The sequence below is a fragment of the Nanorana parkeri genome, unplaced genomic scaffold, assembly GCF_000935625.1.
Source record: "Nanorana parkeri isolate BGI_ZX_2015 unplaced genomic scaffold, ASM93562v1 scaffold7, whole genome shotgun sequence".
Taxonomy (NCBI): domain Eukaryota; kingdom Metazoa; phylum Chordata; class Amphibia; order Anura; family Dicroglossidae; genus Nanorana; species Nanorana parkeri.
Window position 1 is genome coordinate 4,514,407 of NW_017306275.1, and position 20,139 is coordinate 4,534,545.

Here is a 20,139-nt window from a genome sequence, read left to right on the forward strand (position 1 = left end):
GTCCACCCCTATCTTCGAATACATACAAGAACAATACAATATGCTACAAATATAGTGCACATACTGTATATTTTCCTAGGAGAATTGTAGGTTTTATATGGATCCCAATAATTTTGATGTGTAGAAAAAAGATTACACTAAACATAGCCCTTAACAAATAATTAGCGGTGAATTAATATGCAGATCTGGAGCTATAAATAAAATATCTTAACATTATCTTTATATAACCACTGCTATGTCTCTAAAACTAACTACTGCTATGAAAGATGAACACATACAGCAATAAAAAGGAAACAGAATAAAAGAAAAGATTCCTACTTTTCTTTGCATTTATGAACTGCCTCATCTGCGATATGTTTCAAGTTGATCAATTTTTCCCCTCTGAAAACACCATCTGAAAAACACAGCGTTCAGATCTCACTGAGATGAAGCAGAGTGGTCTATTATACATTATCTCAAAGCACACAAAGTTATTTTCATACCTGCAGTAATGAGGACGGCACACTGGGAGTCCAGGATTCTTTCACAGAGTGATTCTGAGGAAAAGCCTGCAAACTAAAAGAGCGAGAACATGTAATACACCTGGGGAGTAGTGTTTTTAGAGAAAAACAACAAACATGTTTGAACTACTTTTAATACTAATGGCTGACCATAGACATACGAGGGTGGTTGGACATGCATGCGTACTTTGATTGCTCTTGACACTGGGGTTGGGATGCAGTGGAAAAGGGAAGGGGGACAAGATGTGTAACATTTGGCAGTGTCTAGACCACTGTTGGCTAACGTTTTTAAGCCCGAGTGCCCAAACTGAAACCCCAAATCAATGTATTTATCTCAAAGTACCAACACTGAAAATAAGTTTGGTATTGAGTTTTAGTTTGGACACTGGGGTTTAAAAAAACGTTCAACATCACTGCCTTAGTCAAAATAGGGAAACACATATATTCAAACATACAAACATTTTATTTTTACTTTATTTATAATTTTTTCCTTTTTTATTACTTTATTTTGTTAATTCTACATTTATTTGTTTAACCTTTTTGTATTTATCTTATTATCTTTTCTTTATTTTTTATCATTTTTCTTTATTTTATTATTTTTAACTTTTTATACATTTTTTTTTGTTTATTTTTTTAATTTTATTAGTTTTTATTAGTTTATTTTTCCGCTTAACTTTATTGCTATCACACAGGCGCTAAAATGCCCCCTGTGATAGCATTCGGATAGCATCTCTTTATTGAACCTGTCACCTCCAATACAGGAGTTTTAGCATAGCACTGTGCTGGCTGTCCTGTGACAGGTGAGACAGGAAGGCTGCGAGTGCAGCTCTCCTGTCTCCCTGTACACACAGAGCAGATAGGAGAACAGACGTTCTCTGCTCCCCGCTCTCCATCCTTAACTACTTTGCCATGGTCCCGGGTCCCCAGAAGAAAGAGGACCCTAAAAAACAAGGCAGGGAGGCGAGGCAGCCAGCAGGGAGAGAGGCAGCCGGCCATGGGGGAGGACCATGGGGGGGGCGACAGGGGGAGATGGACCAGCAGGCTTATTACAAGTGATCTTGGTGGCATCGCCGAGATCACTTGTACTAAACAAGCAGCAGCTTCACCGATCTACATTTAGCCCTGCTTGCCAACTCCAGCCCGCGAACCAGTACTATGTGGCCTGCAGCCATCTGACAGGTTAGACATGCGGTCATGGACCGTGTACCTGACTTGCGGGAGCAGCTACACTGTCTGCATCTTTGTCGGATGCAGATTGCAAAGCTGCCCCTGTCAGAGGCAGCACTCAGATCCTTTCAGCCGGCGTTCTGGCAGTTCTGAGCTCCGGCTGAAAGGATGGATTAGTAAAGTCTGCACCAGACCTCACTAATCAACCACTGGATCACCAGGGATTCTGCCCCTCGCCTCCTCGCATGAAAAGATGTAAGCAGGTGAGGAGGTTCGTGGGGGGAAGTGTATTATTTTATGTGTGCGAGGGGGGGGTTGGATGGGGGGTGTTGAATTGGAACGTTGGGGAGTGTATTAGTGTGTGTGTGGTGTGGGTTGCATTTTACCGTGTGTGTGTAGATTAGATCCCAATCACACCTGTAAATTGAGGTGCGATTAGGGATTCCTGTGTCAGGAATCTGTGTTTTCCTGCAGCAGTAATCCCTAATCTGGCATTTACAAGTGGCAAGTGTCACCAATCCAAGTTAATGATCAGGTGACAGCCGCTGCATGTAAACGCCTGCACACTGCATGTAATGGTATGTGATATGATTACATGCAGTTGGATGCACGATCATTGCGTTTAGGAATAGTAATTGATTCCTAACTGCATGTAATCGTATTACATACCATTCCATGCAGTGTGCAGGCGTTTGCATGCAGCGATTGTCACCTGATCATTAACTAGAATGGGTGACAGTTGCCTCTAGTAAACGCCCGGTGTAATATGCACAGGCATTAACACTGGTACTGTATATAGTTACATTTTATTTTGAAGCATGAAATTTAGCAAGCGGCCCCCACGGGACTAAAAAATGTGTCCAGTGGCCCCTGAGTACATTGAGTATGAGACTCCTGATCTTAACTGTAAGAAACTAAAGCTCACCGCACACCTTACAGTTTGTACAATCTTCTTTAGATCTACTAACAAGAATGTAGTGCAATGACGTGCCTGAATAGATACAGAATGATTGGAATTATACCTATGCAATTTTTCTCCTTATGTGTTTTCCATTTAACTCAATTGAAGCAGATCAAAACACTTGTCAAAAGTGATCAAAGGATTTTTAACCAACCCAATCAAATGTTCCCCAAAAACTGTGGAGGGCCTGGGTGGTTGTAAACTTCGCACAGACATGAGATCATCACCCATTCTGTCCAAAAATGGCTGGATTCAGTGCCCGTTATTTGAAGCATATGGGTCTCAACTCGTGTACATTCCATATGTCGTTAACTCTAGAGAGCTGAAAAGACCTATCTTATAAATAATTGTTTCTTATATGCACCAAATAAGTTGAATGTAAACAGGATTTAGCTTGTAACCTGCCTGTCCTTTACCTACCAGCAACTTCTGTACATTACACCAGGGATTTGCTGCATTGTGATTAAACTGACAGAACAGATATCAGCTGACACAGATGTAAGTTTTATGCACACAGAGTTTGTCTGTGGATTATAAACTCTTTATGGCTCTTTGGGCTCTATGCCCCTGGGATCAATTTCAACAACGTTCCTTACTATTATCCTCTAGTCTAACAAAAAGGACATTGTAATTGATGCCCACAATGCCCACACTATGAGACATACATACCACAATAGAATGAACTGCGCCAATTCGAGCACATGCCAACATTGAATACACTAGCTCTGGGATCATTGGCAAATAGATAGCCACTCTGTTGCCTTTCTTCACTCCTTTAAAAGTACAGAAGATGATCAATAAGGTTAGTAAAGACAGGCTATATAATTAACCAAATATAAACCTTGTGGATACTTGGGAAAAAATTGTTATTGCATTTACAACACAGAATGTTGAAAAAGCAAAGGAACTTAATTGTTTTTAGCCACCGAAGATGACTCTGTGCCCTGGCCATGAAAACTGAGACTATGCAGATTGATTTACTGAATGCAAATAGGCAGTTCATTTTGCAGGGAAATGTCCCCTTAGTTTAATGAATGTGGTGAAAATTCACTTTGCAGATAATACCCAATCAAGTGCAAGGAAAATAAACAAAACAGGTTTTGCTTGCCCATGATTAGATGATGGAAATCAACAGAGCTTCACCTTATTCACCAAGCTAAGGAAAAATGTCCTTGCCAAGTGAACAGTCTATTTGCCTTTAGTAAATAACCCCCTAAACGTCCTTTAGTAAATCACCTCTATATGTCCATAAAGGACATTAGACCATCATCTGGCAACACCACTCATAAAGGGGGTAAATCTACTCTTTTATGCTCTCTAATTGCAAATAAATATCACTTTCATTTTACCAGTATTTGTCAGGCCATCAAAAACTCACAGGGTTATTCACAAAAGGGTGAGGAGTATATGGAAGGCAGAAGAAGTGAACAATCTAGGACAACATAGCTGAACTGGAAAGTGAGCTTTTCCAAATCTGCTATTTTGGCCTAGATTGAGGCCAGCTTCCTAGCCAATCAGGAAGCCGGGCGGCAGGTCATGACCGGCTCCATGTTCCCTCGTGACACTGACCGGAAGTTCCGGTATCGGGGTAAGTATTGGAGCATTTGGGCGACTATGAGTACTCGCCCAAATGCTCAGAATCAGCACCGATACCAGTATCGGTATCAGTGCATCCCTAGCTCTGACCATTAAAAACTAAACTTGATCGTCCTGAAGGCACTTTGTTTGTAGTTAGATCACCATAAAAAACACGAATTGCATTCTCCCCAGTTCACAAAGACTCAGCTCAGTAAGAAGCAGTATAGCAGGACCTGTTGTGTGTGCAGGTATGTCTATTTCAGGAATGTAGTATCAATACAACACATGTAACCTAGACACACAAGAGTCCATGGCTCTGCGTCTATACACAGGGACTCTATTCTGTGTTTTCCCTTTGGGCAGCAAACCTCTTATAATATACCTGACACTGGTGAAGACCTCTGTCTTAGATTAGTCACAATACTCCACCTTTGGAAGATTCTGCACCAATGGCAAGCTAACAAATTATCATGCGCATAAGTTTAATAAATAATTATGAAATATTATAATTCAATATTTTAAAACTATTGGAGGAGTCAAGCTGAGGTCGGTGCCAACTACAGGATCCATTGTTAGGTTTAATGTTCATTCTGGCACTGGCTGAGACATTGGGGTTGATTTACTAAAGACAAACAGGCTGTTTACTTTGCAAGGGAATTTTTTTCTTAGCTTAGCGAATAAAGTGAAGCTCTGCTGACTTCCATCATCCATGATTGCACATGATTGGGTATTCTTAGCAAAGTGACATTTCACCACATTCAATAAGCTAAGGGAAAATTGCCTTGCAAAGTGAAGAGCCTTTAGCAAATCAATCACAACATGTCAGCAGGCTCTAATACATAAAGTACAGTATTTGTAATAATATTTAACGTATACTTAGAAAGGAGTCTAATAACGATATATGCTAAAAGTAAATTCTGACGTTCATCAAATCTTTAAGCACTGTGCTTCAAATTCTTCCTAGCTCTGTGTATATCTAAGACCACATATACCGTACATGTCAATATAGACACAGAACAGAGTGCCTTGGATAGTACAGGAAACACACTTTGAAAAGTGCAAAATTATAAAAAATGTTCTTGCAAAAGCCTGGAAGAAGCAACTGAACTCTTTTGTGGGGGTTAGACGCAGACTAGACTCGTTCTTCATTAAAGGAGAACTATGAGGGGAGTGATTTTCACTCAACCTCATAGTTCGAGCCGACGTGTGACAATGAAACTGTCACACGTCGGCTCAATAGATCGCGAAGTGAGCAAACACATACCGTCGCTCGCTCACTTCTCAATCATCTCCCTGCAGAGAGTTGTGACTGCAGGGATTCCCCCCTCCCCGCTCTGATCCTCCAGCGCTGACTGGCAGAACGGACGGTAGGCATAGCCAGCTGTCACTCACGCAGCTGGATGGATCTCGACAGTAATGGTCTCAGTATCCCCCAAGCTGTAGCTCGCGATATACTGAGCTGTGGGTCACGGGAGGACACTAATATATGTCCTCCCGTGACCCTTAGGAGAACTATGGGGAAAAACACTTACCCCATAGTTCTCCTTTAATGAAAAATGATCCACTGTTCTCTTTGACACCCAAAATAATTTTCTGAAGGTCTGGAACCCATGGATAGCATATGCTTATCCAGACATTCCTTCTACTAGCATCACGGCCCTATGATTGCATCAGCTCACCTGGGGGGTTCTCTCAGCCACCAGACTTTTGTTTTCCTCCTTTACCTTGCTCCTCTGCACTCTTTCCCTGTTTCCTCACCTTTCTTCATACTTCCTTGCCGCTCTGATATGCACCCTACTGCGCAAGTGGCTGCTGCCCTGACATTTCGATTGTTTAAGCCACTTGCACTTCTTAATTGAAAAATTTCAACTATACAACTTTTATATTGTTTACAAGTTATACTATATGCTCTAATGTAATTGTCAAAATTTAATAAAAACTTTGATTTAAAAAAAAAAATGTTCTTGCAATAAAGTGACTTGATCGGGTATATCACCAGTTAAACTCTTCCGAAGAAGCACCGGCGCACAACAACAGATGTAAACGCACTTTTTCTGAATAGCTGGCAGTTAGAGAGGATGTATGCCAAATGGATTCCTCTAACGAAGGGGCAAGGCCCTGAAACATGTCAGTACTGTGGAGTTACTACTTTAACCAGGCTACTTCTCCATTCCCCTTTCTTCTTTTTATTACCAAATTGTAAGGGTGTGCAAGTTTCTACACCATCAAGTTCTTCCAGCATTTGATGTTAAACATCCATCTGGCATGTGCCCTCTCTCACTGCCAGCTATTCAGAAAAAGTGTGTTTACATCTGCTGTCATGCTCTTGTGTTTCTTGGGAAGAGTTTACCTGTGATATGCCCTGACCAAGTAACTTTAACAAATATAAAATGATTAAAAATGCCCTTACAATAAAGTGTTTTACCTGCACTATCCAGTGCGCTCTGTTCTGTTTCCAAATTCTGCAGATGTCTTAAAGGGCCTGTTCACACCATATGCAGTTGTGATGCAGTTGTGATGCAGTTCGTTTATTTCAACTGCGCAGTTAAAATACATCCCAATGCTTTCCTATGGACTTTCCTGTGCCTAATTCACACCATTGCAGACGATTCAATGCAGTCAGAAAAAGTACTGCTTGTCCAACTACTACTAGTACTACTACTAGTACTACTTAAACTGCATCAAAACGCATCAAACGCGGTGCAAACGCTAAATGCTAAAGTCAAAACTAGCACCATGCCAGCCAACAAAGAAAGAATGACTGAGCTCCCAAACGAACAAAACCAACATAGGAAATGCTCTGACAGGAAAAGGAAGTGACCTACATGCCTAACTAGCATTTTTTAGTGCAGTTAAAAAACGCGTTGCAAACGCATCGCTGTGCAACTGCGCAGACGCACGCAGTTGTGATGCAGTTTCTGGTGTGAACTAACCAAAATACATGTTAAATATAAAGTAAACAATCCACTATCAGTGCATTTTATACCTTGTATCAATTTGTCACCATCAGTGAACATATAGTATAAAAGTAATTGTATGTTGTTGTTAGTATGAATTATTTATTGCTGCACATTTTATTGTTATGGTTCACATTCTCAGCGTATCCCAAATAATACTTGCCTAATCTCCTTAAGACATTTGACAGCTTGCAGACTTTTGTCAGTAAATCGCCATAGGAAATTACAGAAGATTCTGCAGGCGAATTGCCTTCCCTGAAATGACAAAAGAAAACAAAAGCATTAGCTTGGGAAATGATCTTCACTGAAATGAAAACATGATCTCTGATAGACTTACATTTTGGGTAGAAACAAGTAGATTGAATCACCTACGGGCTGCTAGTACCTTTGTATCTGATAGACTGTGCATGGGCGATCACTTCACCTGAGTGTCAGTCCCTACTCACATGGTGATTACAAGTGATGGGCCTGGGGGCTAGGAGGGGGGAATGGAGGTTACAGTTTTGAGCGGATTGGGGAAACCGCTTTTAGGCCCCGTTCACACCGGGGCGTTTTTCCACGCTGAACACGCCAACATTTAAAAACGTATTAATTTCTATGGGGCCCGTTCACGCAAATGCACGCAAAGGCATGTTTCAATATGCTTGTTGCCTGAACTGCTCCCTGAGCTACTATTTTAGAGTTGATCAGCGCGTTTCCATATAGACTTCAAATGGAACCGTGCTGAAACGAGCATAAATGCCCATCCAGCGGGGGGGAAATTTGGGCATATAACAGAGCGTTTTTACCCTATAGACTGAATAGGAAACACTTGAAAACACCCGTTTGTTTGTTTTTACACATTTTATGTTTTTTTCTCATCAAAAAACACGCCTTTGCCGTATGCGCATAAAACGCGCAAAAACGTGCATCAAAAACACCCAAAAACGCTGTCGCCTAGGTGTAAACCAGGTCTTATACATAGAGATACACCCCAACCTTGCTCGATCTAGTCTACCTTTACCTTTGATGGGGCTGTTCCAGGGGCGATGTCTTTTTCAAGCATATGGGTATTGGTTATGTTTTATATTCGTGTCGTTTGGGGGGTTTTTCTTTTTCCCCTAGGTTGCCACGCATTTGCCATCAAGGAGGTGACTGGGGTGGTGGCATTGTCGTTATGTGTTTACTAATTCTCCGATTAGTTGCTGAGGTTTCTTTGTTGTTTGCAATTTCAAAACTCAAATAAAAAATGACTGCCAAACAAAAAAAATACTGAAGTCAGAGTGTCAACATGGTAAACAGGCAATTAGAATTTTAGAGGGTGGTCAGCAATGGAAGCGTACTGCATTTTTTTCAAGATTTCAAGGTTTACTTTTCGTTAAAAAAAGTGTGGTCTGCAAGGTTTAGAAAGGTGGCTGGACCATATGACTGGCTGAACAGTAGCACTCATGCTTTGGCAGGAAAGAAATTTAACGTGTTTGTATGTCAGTTGTGTATTTAGATGCCTGCCAGAGCTGTGTATTTAGATGCCTGCCAGAAGTACAACTTTAAAGTAGCATTAAACTCTCAAACTTTTTTTTCAATAATAAATCCAGAATAAAGAAATATTGGTTGCCCAGCGAGCTATTTCTTTACATTTTTGCCCAAGAACTTACAGTCATTATGTTTCTGAACAGCTCCAACTCTCTCAGCTTCACTTCCTGTCCAATACAAGATCACAAGAGGCTGAGCAGCCTCCAGCAGCTGCACATCTACTAGCTTGAAAAAGAGGGAAAGGAAGAGGGAGGAGGGGAATGGCTTGCCTTGATGTGCCTGTGTATTTGTGGAGACCCACACAACTTACTAGCATACAAAAAGGTGGCCATATAGGACTCTGCAAGGGAAAGAAACCACCATAACAGGATATCAGGGCCAGAGCTCAGGGGACCAGCTGATTCTGGAGGAAACGTAAATGTTTAAACATCAAGGAGCAGCAGCCATTGTAAGAGATTTAATCAGCATTTAAAAATAGCTTAAAGGAGAACCATGAGGTGAGTGAAAATCACTCATCCTCATAGTTTGAGCCGACGCATGACAATGACAACTGTCACACGTCGGCTCAGTAGATTAGGAAGTAACCGAACACATACCGTCACTCGCTCACTTCTCGATCATCTCCCTTCAGAGAGCAGTGACTGTCAGTCACGGCTCCCCGCAGGGATTCCCCCTCCCCTCTCCAATCCTCCAGCACTGAGTGGTGGAACGGACGAGGGAGGGGGTGGGCACAGCTGGATCTGTCTCTAGATAGGCAGAGCCAGCTGTCACTCACACAGCTGGGTGGATCTCGACAGTAATGTTGGGATCCGACCCGGCTGCGGCGGTCTCAGTATACCGTGAGCTGTAGCTCGCGATATACTGAGCTTTGGGTCACAGGAGGACGCTGGTATATGTCCTCCCGTGACCCTTAAGAGAACTATGGGGGAAAACACTTACCCCATAGTTCTCTTTTAAACAAAGTTTGACTTTAATATAAGTTTAATTATTAATTGTGCTCTTAGTATACACAAAGCGGTGAGCATGATTCTGCTGGGGAGCATGAACACTGCTCACATTTGCTTGGCTCAGTTATAGCAATTCTGACCATTGGTATAATCAAACAATAAATGGATAAATGTGTCCTCAGTTAAAGAGGTTTTTGTGCAGGAGCAGAAGAAATAGCCACAATACTCTTCATGTATTTATGTAAAACCAGTAGAAATGTCACAGAGAAGATGTATTTGAATAGATACAAGAGGTGCATTGGATGAGATCAAAGTTACAAGACACTATCTGTGCTAGACTAGCTGACATTTTCAGAGTTATAAATACACTGTACTTAGTGAGTGTGTGTGTGTGCATGTGTTTAGCATTTACTATCTAAGACATAAAACTATTATCAGGTATTTCAGCAGTTAAAGGGACGTACATCCTTTAGTTCTGTGTACACAAGCTCTGCCCAGCTCCCTGCCTTACTGACGTGGAACTATTCATCTGTCAAAAAAAAACTTCACGTAGTCTAGATTTTGTGTTCTGTTTTTTATTTTTACTTTTCTAGATATACTTACTTGAAAAAAGGGTGTCGACAGGACATCCTGACACTTTATTGTTATAGACTCTATTTTAGTTTCATATTTATTGTTTGCCTTCTGTTGTTTGATTTGATAAAAATACTTATATTGTGCCTACAAGTTTAATACCTTTGAATAAAAGTTTTATTTTTATCATACTTTTTAATATATTTTTGTTTGCGGCTTAACAAAATTGGAGTCTTTAAATTATGCGGCTATTGGGGAAAATGGGTATGGTTACTGGGGGTGTGGCCACTGAGAGGTGTGGTGACTGAGTGGCGCTGTAAAGCTTTCTCGCACACAGGGCGCGTAAACGCCTAAGGCCGGCCCTGATTCTAAGGAACATTGGATACCTGGATCCTGGGATTTGTCTAGTCCTACTTTAAATAAACAGTGCAAGGCAAATATAAAGAAATAGGGCTCACTATTTAGTTAGTGACAATATTTTAGGAACATAAAAAAGACTATTTAGACTTTATAATTTATAAGGATTTACATTTTGAATTTTGGATTCAATTGAACAAATTGAATGTTGTGTGTAAATAACTATCAATAGACCCCCTAGTGTTATTGACATGTTACCTGTGTTATGTTATGTGATGTGAAGGTTATGTTAGCCTATAATTAACAGCATGTTAAATGACAGGTATAAGATATTTCAGGATCAAGTCAAACCTGCTGTTTCAATATTAAAAAAGAACTCTGGCAAAACTTTTATTAACCCTTGCAGTGGGGTTACCCTCACACTGCAAAAGTTAAGTGCTCGTTTTGGTCTAGGAGCTAAAATAAAAAGGTTATACTCACCCTCAGAGCCGGCTTGCTCTTAGACTGGTCCCTTCCACCTCACTCTCCCTCCACTGCAGCAGTCTAAGGTTCCTGGGTCATCATGTTCTATACACTGGGGGAAATTTATCCAAACTGGAGCAGACAAAATCTGGAGCAATTAGCTTCTCTCTTCAGTTTGTTCAGTTAAGATTTGAAAATGAAAGAGAGAAGCTGATTGGTTGCCATGCACAGCTGCTCCAGATTTTGTCTGCTCCAGTTTTGATAAATTCCCCTTATTGTGTATAGGATGTGAGGGCGCCAAGGGACATACCATCACTGCAGTGCAGGAGAAGAAAGACTGAAGGGAGCGCTGTCACAGCTGACCAGCACCAAGGATCGGATGAGTATAAGTTTGATATTTTCCTCCCTAGACCAAAACGAGCACTTATTATTATTGTTATTATTATACAGGATTAAAATCGCACCAACAGTTTGTGCAACGCTTTACAATAAATAAAAACAAATAATAATAGTAATAAACCCTAAGGAAGACATTACAATTACAATACAGTTCAAGATAAGACGGTAAGGAGGGCCCTGCCCGTGAGGGCTTATAATCTAAACCCTTGCAGTGCAGGGGTAGCCATACTGCAAGGGTTAATTGCATTTTTGCTCAGAGTTTCTTTTTAATGCAGCTGTACAGTGATTATAACTAGGCCCTCCCATATTATTTACGTCACTGGTACATATAAAAAGAAATGTAAACATGTAACTATTCAAAACTGTATTCTGGCCAAACAGGAACACATACAGATGAAATGAACTGTGTATACTGCATTCCTGTATGATTTGTGTGATTCAGGGGATAGTGGAAGGATAATATAACGACAGAGGTCAGGCAGAAAAACTGGCAGTATTTTACAAATTAATTTGTATATAATAAAGGAATAACTTGACTTAGCTTCTTATTTGTAAAACTGGTAGAATAAACTAGTTTGCAATGCTGTTGCTGCCCAGTATGCAGTACAATGCACCTAATTAACTCCATATTGTTGGTTTCTTGTGAAACATATGTGTCTCAAGTCCCCTGCTAGGACCCCCAGGACAATACCAACAGCACATACTGTATGTGGCAATTCCTGGTAAAACAGCTATTTTAGTAGTAGGCTGCTATCATAGCTAAAAATTATGTTTGCCCATATAGAGGGATCTGGTTGCCCATATCCTTTTGTTAATCAGACTTTACCCAACTAGCCAATCCACTAATCTGAGCATTTATTGCCTATTACTGGGGCAATAGCGAGATCACAGATCTGTGGCAAGAACACAAACAGGGTTATTCACCTAAGGGTGAAGAGTTTGGAGAAGTCAGGAGAAGTGAACAATCCAGGACAACATAGATGAACTGGAAAGTGAGCTGAATTGGAGAATATTTCCAAATCAGCGACTTTGTCCTAGATTGTTCACTTCTCCAAACTCTTCACCCTTTAGTGAATAGACCCCTTTGTTTCATCGGTCAGTTTGCCTGTGATGCTAGCTCTAGTTTGTCATGCATTCTTTGCAGAAATTGAGCCGCTCTACCTTCTCAAACGCAGTATTTCATGGGAACCACGGAGCTCACATAAGGTTAGCCATACACTCTGAGATTATTGTTAGATTATTTTTGTCCCGTCATCAAACCCTTGTTCAATTTCCACTCGAATACCCCATCATGCAGATGTTTCGATAATCATTCGTTAGCAATACTAACTTACCAAATTTCGTCGATTGGCAGAACAGATTTTTGTTTCTGCAGTGTTCATGTTGAGATTTTTTTAGTACGAAAACGCCACTAATCCATTGCTATTTGTACAATCGAAAAAAGTTTTCTGGCCTCACCCTTCGAGAAAATTCGGCCAGGAGTACAGTAAAAAAAATCTTTGGGTTACCATCAACTGATTGATTATCGTACGAAAGACCATTCGTGGACGATTTCCGAACGATAATCAATAGGTATCTACTGGACCCAATCAGTAAAATAAAGGGAAAAGATCTGATACTCGTAGGAATCGTTAACGCCGTCTCTTTATTGAAAAGGCATAAAAGCAGCCACAAAAATAGTTTTTATGCCTTTTCAATAAAGAGACGCCATGAAGAGGAGCTTATCATACATTTGCATACAATCATCGGTTTACTGCATCACTCTCCTGACATGTAAAGTCAGCACACAGTCACATTATTAGTACTGATGTAACAAAATCAATGTAAACATGCCAAGCGAATGTAATAACAATCAGCTATTATATAATCTGAACGTAGCCCAGTAATTATCAGGTATGATACTACAACAGAAAGTCCAATCAGATCAACAGAAACCTTTCAGAGGCAGTACTGGCACAACACTACTGCACAGGTCATCCAGATATACCAACGTGTCCTTTAAGTCATCCAACCTCTATTTCTGTAGCACAAGGAACTAAGAATATCACTGGGCGTTGATACATTTGCTGTGTGCCTTTGTAATGAGAACAGAATGTTGTCTTTATTAAATGACAAGTTGTAATGTTGGCTGACCTAAAAATGTAATAATGTCAGAGACTAGGACTGTTGTCTAAATAATTTCTAGGGCGGTAGCTGATTAACTAATCCTAAAACCACTACTAGGGGCACGTCTCAGCTCCATGTAGCTCAGATAAGATTAAATTAGATCAAAAGAAGCAATAGTGTAGTCAGTCTAATCTGTCAGTGATTGCCAAAGTCAGACGCTAACCTGAAAACAATGGCTCTCAGCCTATTCTTCAGGACCAAACCATAGTGCACGCAAAGACGTCTGGACACCTTGTGCATGGCCAGGCTTGGAGGCAAACAACAATTAGCAGCATGACATCTAACCAATGTTAGCAGATGCAAATCATATACTGCAGAAATCTCTTCAAATTAAAAGTGACACTAAACTCAGGACACTAAACTCTTATAAATGCATTCAGGTACCCTAACTATTAACAAAAATGCATCTTATTTGTGTATCACTCGGCTGTAGATCCTCAAATCATCTATGAATTGGTGCTGATACTCTCCTTCCTTCTGGAGGGCGGCTCATGTCAATGCTGCTTTTCTAAAGTAACAGCTGGGTTTACAAAGGCATTTAGTGCACTCAATCTGGATTCATACCCTTTGTGGCTGTGGAGGGATATATTTTAATAAATGTTCCGCTTTAACACTGTGAACAGTGCCAGAAGTTGTCTTGTGATTCTAAGTAATGTCATAGACTGGCTCCACCATGATTTGCATGGTATGTCAGCACACAGGGGCGTAACAATAGCCATAGCAGCCCATGCGGCTGCTATGGGGCCTTGGGGTGGAAGGGGGCCCCCTTGAAAGATTGCTGAAGTCGCTGCTGACCCTGTACCCTTGATGGCATTTGCAATCAAGAAGAGTTGATATCAGGATGTTCAGGAAGAGACTATGCAGACAGCTCTCCTGCTACATGTCCTTTATTTAGATTTGAAAGGGTTTGCCATGGGGCCCTATTCAAATTTTGCTATGGGGCCCCATGGCCTGTAGTTACGCCCCTGCCAGCACAGTACATCAAAGCACTGCTTTCACTTACAATCAGTTTCTGAAATCAGTGACTAGGACATTTCCTATTAGCAGCAATAAAGATAAACATGAAAACAGCGATTACATTGGCATTAAGACACATCCTGTACAAGTTTTACAGACCTTATAAGATGTATAAGTCTTATACCTGTGATTACAAAAACACATTCTTCTGATAGGCTGTGTATTATAATGTCACTGAACAATAGCACTGTAGTTTATAAACTTTGTGATTTACATCCAGTGCAGTAAGAAACGTGGATTCATTTCCAGTGGCTCAGCAGTTTACTGAACATTTGAATTAGGACAGATAACAGATTTATGGCTGTAGCAAGGTCATTGTGACAGTCAGTTGAATGTAGAACCTAGCTTATTAGTTTAAGAAAAGTTCCTGCTAACTTTTCCTCAAGCCAAAATGCATTTAATCTGGCAGAACCAGTCCCCTCTGTTGAGGATGTGGCCTAAACATTCATGGTCCTCAACACAAATAATGAGAAACATTTTTAGGAGCTGGAGTATCACATAAGTAGGTTTGTGCAATGCAGTATTGTGAACTGACTTCACAGTGCTCCCTCCAGTCTGTTGTCGCCTCTGCTGCAGTAATGGTATGTCCTTTGACAGCCTCACATCCAATACACAGTGAGGGGAATTTATTAAAACTGGAGCAGACAAAATCTGGAGCAATTGCCCATGGCAACCAATCAGCTTCCCTCTTCAGTTTATTCAGTTAAGATTTGAAAATGAGAAAGAGAAGCTGATTGGTTGCCATACACAACTGCTCCAGATTTTGTCTGCTCCAGTTTTGATAAATGTCCCTCAGTGTCTTGGACCTGATGACTCAGGGACCTTAGACCACTGTAGCGTAGGGGCAGAGACATTGGAAAGACCAGTCTAACAGCAAGTCGGCACTGAGGATCAGGTGAGTATAATTGTTTTTATTTTTCTCCCTAGCAGTTAACCCTTGCAGTGCAGGGTAGCCCCTCTGCAAGGGTTAATAATATTTTCCCTGGGGTTTTGATAGTAAATAAGGCAAATGGTCTATGGGGTTCATTTACTATTCGCACAACACTAGCGCCCCTAGATGGTGCCGACGAGTATGGGAAATTCCTATATTTATAAATGAACCCCTATGTGTTAGGACTGCCCAATGCAGTGGCCATAAACTGGAATGAAATCTATGTAAATGAACACACATCCATACCCAAATATTGTACAGATATAACACTAGACTATAGATGTTTGACAAGAGGTTGCCGTTCTGAACACACACGCATGTGTTTTTTTCATGCATGTTAAACAGCTATAATGACACTATCTGCAGGTATGATAATGCAGGATGAGAAAAAATGCATGCTATGTCAGAAGCATTCAGAGACTGGTGTGAAAGCAGGTAACAGCATCCAAGTAAAGTTTCAGCGAAGAGGTTGACCCAGATTACAGTAAAAGTGGTTACACTTGAAAGGTAGGCTCAAAGGTCTAGAATTATTTATTTTCTCTAACTGTTATTCCTGAGTGCACAATGACTGACCCCTGAGGCACCGGGGAGGCAATATCCCATTAAAACACAGGGGGCAGCAGTAGTGGTGCTGAAGTCTGCAAGCAAAGTCGTCTTTTGAATTTTGATTCTGATTTAGTAAAAGTGACATTATAAGCAGATTCCCCAGCCCCCTCCAACGCTGCTGTAAAGACTTACCTTATGTGATGGCTCTTGATCCGAACACCTTCTTCTTTCTACTCGCTTTCCACAGTCCCCCCCGCGCTGGTGCCGGTCTCTGATCCACCGCAGCTTCCTCGTTTCCCACAGAGTCTGTCTGTGCACGTTCCCTGCTGCATCCATTTAGCTACTGTGCCGCTTTTCTCCTCTCCCCTCCAAAGCTCTGGACTGAGCATGTGCCCGACCACTCTTCTTCCTTCACAGCGTTTGGGAGACGGGACTTCTGCAGCTAGGATCGAGCAGCGCTGACACAGGTAAGTTTCTTGGTATTTGCCAACTTTTTTTTTTTCTTTTTATGTTGGCGCAAATATCTGCTGCTTACTAGCATTAGATATATACCAAACAAAAATAGTTTTAATACTTTAACACTACTTTAACAAATATACAATTTATATGGATGTAATTCCCTTTAGGCCTGGTTCACACCTGGGTGTTTTGTAGCGCGTTCCTACGCTCTGCAAAACGCTCAAACACCGAAAATCCCATTATTTCATATGGCTATGGTTCACACCTGGGCGTATTACAGGCCGTATGAACGCGCTACCAAACGCCCTATGCCCAAAGAAGTACAGGAGCTTCTTTGGGGCGTATTTGCCGCGCGTATCCATTGGGATATCCTCGGAATCGCGTGACAAACGCGCATATTCGATACGCCTAAGTGTGAACCCAGCCTAACAGTGAACCTGAATGTCAGTATTAAAATACAATTCAAATTTTGATTACTAAATAAAACAGGGAATGAGTAAAGCTTGTCAGGGTTTTATTGCCCTACGTGTCTCCAATGAAGAGATTTCCCCATACAGTTACACTTTCCGTGTGGTTTCCAAAATAGGAAGTAAATGGAAATCTCTGCAGAGGGGTAAAGACAGCAATATAACACATTTTAGTAGAATTGGTTAGAACCTCTTTCATGTATTTGCTGTGTCCTTGTTGGAGAACATTCTGTAACTTTTAGTCCCATTGACCAAACAGGAAGTGCAAAGTCTACAGAATGGGAAGTCTACAGAATGGAAACGGGAATCAAATATAATGCCTTATACAAAACTAAAAGAAAGAATGATCCAGCTGTAATGCCACTTTTATCTAAAGGTTCAATAGTTATGAAGTTATTATCCATTTGTGATGATTATTTCCACGAAGGTAAACTATGCTGCAGAAAACTCCAATCTTTGTGACAAAAAGTAGATTTGCTGGTCAAATCGAAAGATTATCACACCTCCTCCTTCCACAAACTTCTACAAGCAAAGTTTTATGGGAGCAGAAGAACAGATGATTCTTGTGCTAATCTAAGGCACATGTGTAATTGATGGATTTATAGCTGAACTCTGGGCACAAACATTTTTATGTAAATATATTCCTCCATAGCCACATAGGATATAAATCCACTGTGTATGCTCTGAATGCGTTTTCAGAACCATTAGACATAGCAGTGACATCATCACTTTGCTGTACATTGTTCAGAGTGCAGAGCTGTGGGAGGGACCCAACAGGCCCCACCCACTGCAGGCTGCCTGCAGAAAACTGCAGGAGGTGGGCAGATACAAGACCAGCCATTCTGCACAAAAAAAGAGAGCAGCAGTGACTGGTCTGTGTTACAGGAAGCTCCTGATGAAATGTTTCACATTGGATTACTGCACAGATCTGGAAGAAATACACAAAGCACACCAAGATTTGAATAAGATTACACGTGACTCCTGTATTTAGACAATATTTCTCATCCCAGAGTTCAGCTTTATGCATCCACTGCCAGGTTCAAGTATGTACACAAACAACACAGTGGCACCGGCAGCACAAATTTCACTTTTAGGGACATGTGACCAATATTTTAAACTCCTATAGTTGTACAAGGAGTTCTCTGATTGGACGACGCGTAGATTGTAACATCACTTCCCCCTAATTAATCAGGGAATCCCTTGTACTCATTGATAAATACTAGGTCTAAGTACTAGATGTTCTCTGAATGGCCTCTGTGCCAAGTGAGGGACCCACAATGTTTTCAAAGCAGAGGGGAAGATGCTCAGGGCAGTGCAGTACCAAGACCCAGAAGATCAATGTAAAAGAGCAGTAGCTTCGGCTACTACAAAGGTGCACAGGATCCCCATGTGCCAACCAGTTATGACATATGCATACTTATTGGGGCAAGCTGGACTAATAAGGTATGCATCATTTTTTATACCTGGAGTTCAGCTTTATTGGATATGGCATTCCTGGAACCTGAAGGAAGACTATGCTCTTTAGTCAGTCAATACTACTATATTATATACATTGGTAACCATTATAAAGAATGGGGGGAAAAAAGTGTTTGGGAACAATTGCATATCTTAACTAGGCTGGTCATTTTGCCACAGTGTTTACCATGTATAACATATTACCAGAAGAATGCTGTCTTGGCCCCGAGGTTTTTCTCCAGGACATTTCTGTCCAGGACATTGTAGCACACATTGGTTTTTGCCCCTTTCATGAACTCCACAAATATATTGCCTTTAGTGATGTCAAAATTATAATCCAGGACTTTGCCGCTAGGAGGGGATTTCCAATAGAAATCAGAGGCAACCTCCATCCAAAATTCTGCAGGGAAAAAATGTTTGAGGAAGTGATATATAATAATAAAAAGAAACACAAAACAATCAATTATGAATAAAAAGATCAATTGTTTTGATAGGGTAAAACATTATATTATTAGGACAAATGGTTTTATTCAATAGACAGTTCTTATTCTTGAAGTGACCCTATTGCTATATTAATAAATGAAACCACTACCAGACTGTAAAAGAACATGTAATGACGTAACCTCTGGCAAGAGGAACCACAGCCCCCTACAGGGGACCAGGTATCTGCCATACCCTGAAGTGTTGGCAACCAAGGTTGCCCATAGCTCTTTAAGAGAGAGATTTAACTCACCACCCCCTGGCAAAGGTAGGTATTAAACATGTTCTTTTATAGGTTGGTTGTGACTATTTCTTTTTACTTTAGGAACATGGCCGCTTTAAATACTAACTTTTAATTGCAGTAACCCATAGCAACCAATCAGAGGTTTCTCTGCTCATGTCGGACTAGTATAAGGTGGATTCTGGTTGGGCTGCCTATAGATTGCATGACTTAAGAATGAGAACTCTTTATTGAATTCTAGCTGTACAGTCTTCAACCTTATATATTCACACACTCATACGGCTGATGTACTAAAGGAGTCATTTTCTTTTTATCCTTGGTTTTACATGAAATCTGAATGAGTGAGGCATGGCATGTTCCGCACATCAGCAAAGGGAAGTGCATTTTTTTCAATAGGCTGCCATATAAACAACAAATGCAACAGAGAACCTTACAAAGCAGTGTGAGTTGCAAACTTTGTGCGTTTTTGACTGTCTTTGTACATGTTTGCCATGCATCTTGCTTGCTGTTGGGGTGCATTTGGGGTGCTATTAAATAATGATGCGGCAGCGCGACATAAGCTTTTCGTGCATTGGAAGAATATGCGCAAAACTGGGTGATTTTGAGCACTTTCACAACTAATGTGAATGAGAGTTAAGTTGTCAGCACTTCTACCCTGCAGCACTGGGGTCATTGGTTCAGATCCTGGCCAGGACACTATCTACATGGAGTTTGCATGTTCTCCCTGTGCTTGTGTGGGATTCCCCGGGTTGTCCAGTTCCCCCCACACTCCAGAGACAAGCTGGTCGGTTAATTGGCTCCGGTCTTAATTGGCCCTGATATGTATGCATGCATATGAGATAAAGACCTTAGATTGTAAGCTCTTTGATGGGAGGTACTGTTGTGAATGAGTAGTATCTCATGGCGCTCATGACGCTATGTAATACCTTTAGTAATAACCAGAAAATAGAATTTTCTTTTGAAC

At 40.9% G+C, this 20,139-nt stretch overlaps 1 protein-coding gene across 1 annotated transcript in view; it reads right to left on the reverse strand.

Moving 5' to 3' along the window:
* LOC108784949 (acetyl-coenzyme A synthetase, cytoplasmic-like) overlaps positions 1 to 20,139 on the reverse strand; it is a 57,887-nt gene that overhangs the window by 37,029 nt on the left and 719 nt on the right. Inside the window, exons 2-6 of the mRNA XM_018553904.1 lie at positions 18,659 to 18,854; positions 7,327 to 7,418; positions 3,298 to 3,401; positions 483 to 555; positions 319 to 394 (exon numbers count right to left, since the gene is read on the reverse strand). Coding sequence (XP_018409406.1) covers positions 319 to 394; positions 483 to 555; positions 3,298 to 3,401; positions 7,327 to 7,418; positions 18,659 to 18,854 — 541 coding nt within the window. The remainder of the gene's footprint in view (positions 1 to 318; positions 395 to 482; positions 556 to 3,297; positions 3,402 to 7,326; positions 7,419 to 18,658; positions 18,855 to 20,139) is intronic.